General features: G+C 43.2%; 1 protein-coding gene across 5 annotated transcripts in view; it reads left to right on the top strand.

Moving 5' to 3' along the window:
• Nucleotides 1-10,394, top strand: part of gli2a (GLI family zinc finger 2a) — a 401,106-nt gene that overhangs the window by 278,186 nt on the left and 112,526 nt on the right. For all 5 annotated transcript variants that reach the window (XM_043694210.1, XM_043694206.1, XM_043694208.1 and 2 more), the window contains one exon: nt 8,656-8,864. In XM_043694210.1, coding sequence (XP_043550145.1) covers nt 8,656-8,864 — 209 coding nt within the window. The remainder of the gene's footprint in view (nt 1-8,655; nt 8,865-10,394) is intronic.

The following is a 10,394-nucleotide window of genomic DNA, read 5'->3' as shown; positions in this document are numbered from 1 at the left end:
GTAAAACTTTGATGGATGTGGAAGGCTCCTTTAGGGCCTTGGATGGAGGTGAGGGAGGAGGTGTGGGTACAGGTTTTACAGTTCCTGCGGTTGCAGGGGAAAGTGCCAGGATGGGAGGGTGGGTCGTAGGGGGGCGTGGACCTGACCAGGTAGTCACGGAGGGAATGCACCACTACCATAACTGTAAATACTAAAAATATGTAGCAGGTATTACCACTTCTGAGGCATGAGCTCGTGTTTCAAGCTGTTGTCTTGTCATCAGTTAATTAACCCGAACCGTTACTACTGTTTCTCTGTTTCTTCAAACACTGGCAGACCTGCTGTGTATTTCCAACATTTTCTGATTTAATTTCAGATCATCAACATCCACAATATTTTGCATTTGTTATTATGTTGGACACCAGTTGTAAAATGCATTTGAGAAGGTGTTAGTCTGAACCAGGCTTGTCGTCACTCTGATGCCTTGCCCTGATCAAAAAAACATTCAGGGATAAAAATTAATCAGTGCCATTTTCTGAGTGATCTGACCACAGCTGTTGCCATTATGGTAGGTAGGATGCAAGCATAATGCTGCCTCATTATTTCTCTGATTGTGGTACGGTATTGCTCGGAGTGGAGCCAGTGTTCCTGGCTACCTGAGCATCCACCAAGGAAATAAGCAGCATTCTCTTATAGTGTATTCAACAGCTTACACTTCTTCAAGACAGTCTGTCCCTCTTAAAAGGAACCTTCACAGAAGGTCACTACTGAATACTATTTCTGTGATTCTTAAATTGGAAAATGGATCATCAAGACACTGAGAGTGTTTCGAGTCCACTGATGGGCTAGAGGCTTTATCCGTTTAGGTGAGAAAGAGACATGCTGAGGTATATTGTTGGAGGCACACAAGGCTCCGTCCACTAGGTGAATTCCCAATGTCTGTCTCACGAACCTGACAGTGGTGCCACAAGACGTCTAGTGACCTCATGTCGGGATGCAGATTCAGTGAATGCTTCCATAAACACATCTGACTCACCATACCACCAAACTCCTATAAAGCCCAATTCACTACGTGCCCTTCACTCGTGCATTGGCACTCAGGAACTCATGTCTCACATCCAGATACGCCATCATGCAGTCACAGATTCCAAAGATATCAATCTCAAATTCAGTTCCACATATCTGCAGCTCTTCAGCTTTCGCAGAACATCATCAAAGCTCAGTGCAACAAAATTGCTGATAGTAATTCCTCTCTCTTGTAGGTGGCACACAATAGAAGGGAAAGGGAGCAATGCAGAAGTAATGGGGGAATAAGAACCCTATTGAATAGGTTGTTCTATGCCTCATCTTGTGACAAACCCCATGGCAGCCTGGCATCACTACGATTGCTGAAGATGTTGGTATGTTCATGCCTTATGCTCATTCTCGACTCCCAGTTCACAATCATGCTATAACTTGTCATCACGGGCAAGCTGCCCCACCCTGATTTCCTGGCACCCAGCCTTGCCCTTTCTGATTTCCAACTGACCCAGATAATGCTCACTTAATTGTTGGAGGCTGGTTGAGGTTTTCTAATCAGGCTGCAGATTTTTCACAGGCAACAGGGGGCGCTGCAGCTTCCTGCAGTGATCTGGCCCCTGGGGCTAGCAATAAGACAGGCTGAGAGGATCCTGAGCTTAACTACAGTCCAGCACTGCCCAGTGATGGCCTGGCCACCAGATCAATTGTTAATGAGAGGAAATCTCTATTTTGCTACACGCCATCTCCTGATATATCAGTGTTGACATCCTGCTGTTACCTGAGCTGCAAGCCCTTCTATTAGCCTTCCAAGTTCAAGTTCTCAATGGAATGGTGAGGCCACTTCGAGCTGTTAAGTGACCACCCACACAATGACTGTTTCCAACATACTGCAGATTTCTCAACCTTCACTTTGACTCTGTCAACTGGCTCCTGACCCACGCAGGAAAAGCCTATAGTCTTTGAAGGATAGTAAGCAAGTGTGTTGAATGGAGCTGTATGTTCCAAACTCTCAAATAGAGCGGCGATTAAGTGATGCTAAGACAGCACTCACTGAGAGGCTTCTGGTACATGCAAGGTACATTTGGCTTAAGCATGAGGTCTGGTGTTGGACTTGTTGAGGCCACAGTCTCTACAGCACCATCTCTAGTGGATTTCCATTCCAATAAAGTCAAGGTGTACATATGAGGAACCATTAGTAGGTTTACTTGTCATTCCTGATGAAGAGCTTTTTCTTGCTCCTCGGATGCTACCTGACCTGCTGTGCTTTTCCAGCACCACTCTAATCTTGACTGTAATCTCCAGCATCTGCAGTACCCACCTCCGGCTAGGGGTTTGTAGAAGCCTTTATAAAGAAAGGGAGAATTAGCAAGTGCAGGAACAGGGGAAGATATTTCAAAAGCTGTTTGCAGTTTCTCATTTCCATTGACTGTTCTCGGTTCATTTATTCCCTTTTCTTTCATTCTTGGCCTTGGACACTTTTGTTTTAATTTTATTTTCCATGGTTCTACAGTTACAACGGCTAAGCAAGTTTTGCTGACAGTTTATTTCAAACAAAAGTCTATCTCCCTGTTTAATCCCTATGAATGTGACTGCTGTCTGTTGTTTCTGTTTGTAATTGTGTGGCATATTGTGGAAACACTGAAATCCCAGACTCAGAATAGACCCCACCTCAAACACTGATCCCTCCCTGACATACACTGCTGCAGCACTATCTGCTTAGTTTAGAATTGTGGCTGGAATCTTTCAGCGTTTTTTTATCAACACATAGACTTATATGCCTATAAGGTGGCAGTGTTGTCCTCTAGAAACTGTACTGCACAGTCACAGAACAGTGATTTTATGTTAGTATCAAACTCACAAGTCAAGTTTGTGTCCATCGAGAAACTTCTTTAACTCCCTAATAGACAGCATTACCTAATTTTACCTCTAACTCTGATCTAATAGTTTACAATGTGTGAGCTACAATATTAACAAGCTTAGGCTTGTGCCTGTGAGCTTCTGATATAATCAAAGGGAGGGTCCTGGCACATATTAAACAGAGTAAATGAAGGCTGTTTGGAATTGATATCACATAATTCTGTTCCATCTACTCTGACCAAGGGCATCCTGATGTCTTGCCTTGCTGAGAAAAAGCTGTCAGGGTGATGTGGGGATGACATGGTGGCTCAGTGGTTAGCACTGCTGCCTCACAGTGTTAGGAACCGACGTTCAATTCTACCCTTGGGCGACTGACTGTGTGGAGTTTGCATGTTCTCCTCATATCTCCACCAGGAGCTCTGGTTTCCTCTCACGATCCAAAGATGTGCAGGTTAGGTAATTTGGCCATGCTAAATTACCCGATAGTGTTCAGGGATGTGTAGGTTAGGTGCATGGGAAATGGGAGGTGGGTCTGGGTGGAATGCCCTTTGGTGGGTTGGTGTGGACTCGTTGGGCAATGGCCTGCTTCCACACTGTAGGCATTCTATGAATCTATTTTTAAAAAATAGACGGTGTTTTGGTCTTGCAATTTTTGTCAGCACACGTGTAAGTTATTCCCAAATTTTAGAAAAATTACTTTTCAAATGTCTTGAGTACATCTGTGTCCCAAGTCTCCTTGCTGTTCTTCTAGGATTGGCTGTTAATAGGATGCTGGAAGTCTCCTGAAACAGGGCAGGTTGGCTCACATTTATTTTGTACTCCGCATTTTAAAGTGGGGGATGGGGTGGTGGAGGGGAGAGATTGGAATTTATAAGTGGTAAGATTAGAATCACAGCTGGACAATTGGTCAGGTAACATGATGTATATGAGCATGATTCAAACACAAAGGCTGAAGCAAAAAATGGACTCGCTTTTATTTGAACAACTACAGCTAGCTGTGACTAATGGCACATTCCCATTTAAACCCGAAGACCAAGGTCAGCACCCAACCACTTCATTCACCAGCTCATTTAAATCTGCTGTTTTCCATCTTACTTTGGTACCAGAGAAATGGCAGCTTTAGCTGGGAATTGGCATCAGCTCCAGGTATTTTTTTTAACCAGCTCCACTTCTGTCTGACGGCTCACATGCAATGTCGATGTTTTAACAACTGAGAATAGCAATGGACGGAGGATATAGCACTGCTTCTTAAAAACCCAAAGTTGGGGGAAAAATCTTTAACTTAACATATGGGCAGCACAGTGGCTCAGTGGTTAGCACTGCTGCCTCACAGCACCAGGGACACGGGTTCAATTCCCACCTGGGGTGACTGAGTGGAGTTTGCACATTCTCCCCATGTCTATGTGAATTTCCTACCACAGTCCAAAGATGTACAGGGTAGGTGAATTAGCCATGATAAAATGCCCATGGTGTTCAGGTATGTGTAGGTTAGGTGCATTAATCAGGGGAAAATGTAGAGCAATAGGGTCGGGGAGTGGGTCTGGGTGGGTTACTCTTCAGAGGGTCGGTGTGGACTTGTTGGACCGAAGGGCCTGTTGTCACACTGTAGGGTTTCTATTCTATTCTATGGGTACTGTGGCTAGAGCTCTCACCTCTGAATCAGAAGGTTGTGGGTTTGAATCACATAATCCAGGCAATTTAATTGTAGCGTTGAGAGGGTGCTTCACTGTTGGAGGTGCCTTCTTAACAATGAGGCATTACACTGAGTTCTAGTCTGCCTGGATTCAAGTGGAAGTAAGAGATTGTGGCACTGTTTAAAGTGTAGCTAAGATGTCTCCCAGTATCCTGGTCAATGTTTACCCTTGAACCAACACCACCAAACTGAATTATTTATCTTATTGATGCTTTTTGACTATTGTGTTGGTCTGCTTTTCAACAATAACTACTGTCCAAGAGTAATTCATTGGCTTTGAAGTGTTTGACATATCTTCAGGATGTGAAAGGCAGTATATTAATGCCAATTTGCTCCAAGCTTGTGAAATGTTTGTAACCTTTTTAAAGTTGTGCATTGGTGTAATACAAGGGCAGAAACTTTCAGCTTTGTCATTCTCATTTTGGACCGTGGATACAACTTGGTTCAACTAAACATGATATCCAAGTTAAGATGCACTGTTGCAAAAAGAGGCAGGAAGCTATTCCAATCTATTAACTGTGAATTGCTTTCTCAAGGGAAACTCAAATACACATCACCCAAGAAGTAGGAACACTAACCCAAGGAAAGGGTAAAGCTGTCTGATCATTTCAATCAGGTTCCATTAGCTGTGGAGGTAGTGTGTATCTTTCTGCATGATCAAGCGGTGAATTTTAGTGATTCTGCTACCTGTTGCTTTTGAAATCCTTCTTGTCAGGTTGATAAATGAGGTGTTTCGGTGAATTAGTTCAGCTGAACTTTTCAGACCCTATGTTTGCCACACATCAGCTGCAACCAGAGCAACATGGGGTGCTGAAAACCTCTGTTTATTTTAAGGTCCTGCCTTTCAGATTTTTGTCATCTTTTCTTCTGAAAATGCAACAACCACAATAAAAAAGGAGGAATTTCTGTGGCGCCCTAGATGCAGAGACAGATGTCCCAAGGCAGAGTTGGATGGCCATTATGAACACTGAGCCAGAGTGGAGGCAATATTGGGGGAGGGTGGGTAAATTATCAAAAAGCGCAGCCAATGAGTTGGATTTTAAGAAGCATGCTTCCAAAGAGCAGAAGACGGGGCAGTGGCAGGCCATGCTAGAGAGAAAATCCCAGAGTGGAGCAGAAGGAACAGCTGATAGTATTGAATTGAAGGAGAATGTCTTAAAGAGCAGATCAGAGAAATGGAAGCAAGATGGTGAGTAGGTGTGTAGGCAGCACTGAAGCAGGTTACAAAAATAGAGAGAGAACAAGACCTTAACCTGATTTAAATACAAGAAAGATAATTTAAATTGGAGCCATTGAGGGCCAGGATGTTGGCTTGGAGGGATCAGGGAATGAACAAATAAGGCTTGGTGCTGTCCAGAATAAGAGCATCATATTTTTCAGACAATTGTGGTTCCCAACAGGCAGAAACAGAATGGCCATTCTTGGCACTGGAAGTGACGGAGACATGGGTGATGGTTTCAGCGGTAGATGGCCTGAAAAATGGAGTTGTCAATGGAGGTGACATTGGGTATTCTTTAATGTCAGAGGATATTTTTAGCGCTCCTGGGCAGTCTGGCTGGCTGCTGAGGGAAATAGAGTTGATCGCTAAGATTCCAAATTTGTAGTGGTGGCTGAAGCTGGATGTTTCAATCTTACCACTGTTTAAGGAAAACAAAATGCTGGACTAACCATCTAATGGAGGAAGTGGAGCAGTTTAGACAGTAGTGCTGGGTGTTGTCAGCATCTCTGAGAAAACTGACCCTGTGTCTTTAGGTAACGCAGGTTAACACATCAATGAAAATGAGGATGGCACCACAAATACATAGATAGGTGGAGAAGTGCTGACTAGAATTGGATGGGTCAAAATACAACCAATTAAGAATAGGGCTGGGCAACTGGTGACAGCACTTGGAAGGGGATGGTGTCATTAATCATGTCAAAAGCTGCAGAGATCTCAAGGTGTAATCATGTCCTGTGGTGTTAGTCCCAGCAGTTCATCTTATTTATGATTTTGATTCAGATATGTGGTGGTAACAGAAACTCAATTAGAAAGCCCTAAACAGTGAGTTGCTGGATGAATGAACATAGACTTAAAATGTATTAACACCTGAATGTGCTGTTGTTACTAACTGGTGACGTAGTAATTAGGTAGAACAGTTCGCCAGCATCTTTGAGTCTGAACCACAAGACAGAGGATTAAAGTTCAACAGTAGTATAGAAATCCCGCAGTGTAGTATCGAGGGATAGTTGCAGTGCCTAAAATGACATCCTTCAAATAAAATGTTAAAGTGAGGATTTGTATGGTTCACCTGGTAAATCATTGACAATATTTTAAAAAAGCATGGAGCATTCTTCCCTCCCTCATACCATTGAGATGGAAAAACTAGGAGCAGAGATCAGCCATTTGGCCATTCGAGTGCTCCATCACTCAGTATGACTTTAGAGAACGACGTTATAAATTACAATGCTATTATTGAAAATAAAAGGAAAAAACTTCAATGCCAATTTTAAGCTAATTTATCAAATGGGAACAGAAAAGAATTGAGTGGCATACCCAAATCAAACCCATCCAGTCCTATCAGATAGAGGCTGCATATCACAATGTGATCATGAATAATCATCTAACTCAATACCTTAACCCTGCTTTCCCCCTTTGATCCATTTATCCCTAAGAACCATCGCCAAAGCAGATGAAAATAACTTGTGTCTACCTACATGTCAACAATATTGCAATATATGATGTTCCCTCACACAACTCCGCAAGATGTGAGAAGATCCCATTTAATTTCAAAGTCCTTCCTTTAACCTAATCCATCTGGTAGGAATGGGTGGGTTTGAGTTGGGCTTCCCACTCAACTCTTCCCTGCTCCCACTGGGCATGTTAAGTTAAAATTGGCATTGAAGTCTTTTTATTTTATTTCCAATAACAGCAGTGTAATTTATAAAGTTGTTCTCCAAAATCAGGTCATAGATCCCTCTCGCTTGGGACAACATCCAAAGGAATTTTTAATCAAGACGTAACACTTGACATTTAATTCAAGTTAATTAACGTTCGCTGTGCTGGTATTATTTTCTTCCTTTTCTCCCTCTGAGTTACCCCTCTCCTTCCCTCTTTTAGCAAAATACCTTATCCACCAGGGGACAATTGACCTGCTTAGAATATCCTGTCACTTCCAGAATCACTAGAACCAGCATTAAAAAGTTGTCAAGGGCGACCTATATGGTCTTGTCTTCTGTTTAATAGTGGGAGGAGGAGTGGCACATGGGTCCAACTCATAAATGAAGCTCATCGTTTAGTGTGCCATCATTTGAGCTTGTCTCTTTCCACCCAAGGGCAATATCTTAAGGTGTTATGAAAATTTTCCATGCATTCCTGGAGTAAAATGTACTTTTATCACCATGGAGTGTGGTAGGTGAGGGGGAGATGTTGCTGGTGTTGGTTAGCTCCAGTTTTATGATGAATTCAGACCTGAGTTATAACTTGGAGTCTTGCTCCCTCCCACTTCATAGTACACAAAAATGATCATATGAGATTTACCAGGATGTTGCCAGGTATGGAAGCTTTGAATTATGAAGAAAGGTTTGATAGGCTGGGACCTTTCTTCACTGGAACATAAAACATTGAGAGGGGCCTCATAGAGGTTTATAAAATCATGAGTGGTATAGATCAGGTTAATGGTAGGTATCTTTTCCTGAGGATAGGGGTTTGTGAGACTAGAGGGCACGTTTTTAAGGTGAGAAGAGAGAGGACATGAGGGACAAATGTTTTACACAGAGGGTGGTTCGCATGTGGATTAAACTTCCTGAGGAAGTGGTGGATGCGGATACAGTTGCAATATTTAAAAGACATTTGGATAAGTACAAGAATAGGAAAAGTTTGGAGAGATATAGGCCAGGAGCAGGCATATGGGATTAGTTTGGTTTGGGATATGTTTGGCATGGACCACAGGCTCTATTTCAGTGTTGTATGACTCTATGTCCGAGCTCAAAGCAGGGTTGAATATAAATGTTCACATCAAATGCACTTCCGATCAACAGACTCAGATAGCCAGCTGCACACTTCTCAATGGGAATGCAGATAGAAAGTTGCCTGAACTTTCAAACATTTTGTGCTTCTCTTTCCTCAGGCCTCCTGCCTTGACTGGAAGCCCTGTCTTCTCCGACATCTCCCTCATTAGGCTGTCTCCTCATCGGAATCCAGCAGCCACGGGCGAGTCTCCTTTCAGCCCTCCCCATCCTTATGTCAACCCCCACATGGAGCATTACCTGAGGACCATGCATGGTAGCCCCACGCTCTCCATGATCTCAGCTGCAAGAGGCTTGAGTCCAGCTGATGGTAAGTCTGTCTGTGTTCTTCACTTGCATGCTTTTGCCAGTGAAGACTTGTATTTATGCGACATCTTTTGCTTGGTAAAACACCCCAAGGCACTTTGCAGGAATACCTTTCAACAAAGTTTCACATCAATGCCTCCTGTTATTGCAAACATCATCTCCGTGTTCACTCTATCCAGGCCTCTCAGTATTCTGTAAGTTTCAGTCAAATTAGCCCCTCATCCTTCAAAATTCTAAGTTCTTCAGATGTCAAGCCCTTTGTTCCTGTGATCATACTTGTGAACGTTCTCTGAACACCCTTGTATACCAACGCATCCTTCCTTAGATATGGGGCCCAAAACTGCTCATAAATTCCAAATGAGGTCTGAGCAGACCCTTATACAGTCTTAACAGTCCCTGCTCTTGTATTGTAGCCCTCTTGAAATTAACGCTAACATTGCACTTTCAATTTTGTCATCAGTAAAGTGATGGGAAGGGTCTCAACAGTGCTATCCAGCAGCAGTTGCTCAGCAATAACCTGCTCAGTGATGCCCAGTTTGGGTTCTGCCAGGGCCACTCAGCTCCTGACCTCATTACAGCCTTGTTTCAAACATGGACAGAAGAGTTGAATTATAGAGGTGAGGTGAGAGTGACAGCCCTTGGACATCAAGGCTGCATTTGATCGAGCTCTTGCATCAGGGAGCTCTTGCAAAACTGGAATCAATGGGAATTTTGGGGTGGGCGGGGGAACTCTTAGCTTGTTGGAGTGATATCTAGCGCAAGTAAATATGTCTGTGGCTGTTAGAAGTCACTCATCACAGCCCAAGGACATCACTGCAGAGGTCTTCAGCTGCTTTGCCAATGACCTTCCCTCCATTTTATGGCCAGAAGTGGGGATGTTAAGTATAATTTCGATACTCCTCAAATATTGAAACAGTCGATGTCCAAATGCAGCAAGACCTGAACAACACCCAGATTTGGGCTGAGCTGGTCAAAAGTTTGAATGGATAGAATGAATTACTCATCTCCTGACTCCCCAAATCCTGTCCACCATCTAAAGCCACAAGTGAGGAATGTGATGTGAGTGCTGCCTACTTACTGGGATATGTGCAGTCCCAACAACACAAGAAGCTTAACACCATCCAGGACAGTGAAATCACACAAGCAGTTGAGACAGAGTGAGGAACATCCTGAGTGACTTTTTGATTTTGATTTGATCTATTATTGTCACATGTACTGAGACACAGCAGTGTTTCATGTGCTAACCAAACAAATGATACCTTGCGTACGTGCTTCAGGGTAATAGAATAGAATGCAGAACATAGTGTTACAGCTGCAGAGGAAGTACAGAGGAAGATCAGCTCTAATACATGAGAGGTCCGTTCATAAGTCTGATTACAGCCGAGAAAAAGCTGTTGTTAAATCTGTTGGTACACGTATTCAAACTTTTGTATCTCCTGCCTGATGGAAAGGAGTGTAATCAGGATGGGAGTGCCTTTTTCTGGGAATTTGGCGCACCACAGAAATTTGGTGCAGAGGAAAAGAGTTGGTTTTT

Source organism: Chiloscyllium plagiosum, chromosome 7, assembly GCF_004010195.1.
Source record: "Chiloscyllium plagiosum isolate BGI_BamShark_2017 chromosome 7, ASM401019v2, whole genome shotgun sequence".
Classification (NCBI taxonomy): Eukaryota; Metazoa; Chordata; class Chondrichthyes; order Orectolobiformes; family Hemiscylliidae; genus Chiloscyllium; species Chiloscyllium plagiosum.
The sequence above is the reverse complement of the archived record's forward strand: the minus strand, read 5'-3'. Positions and strand labels throughout refer to the sequence as shown.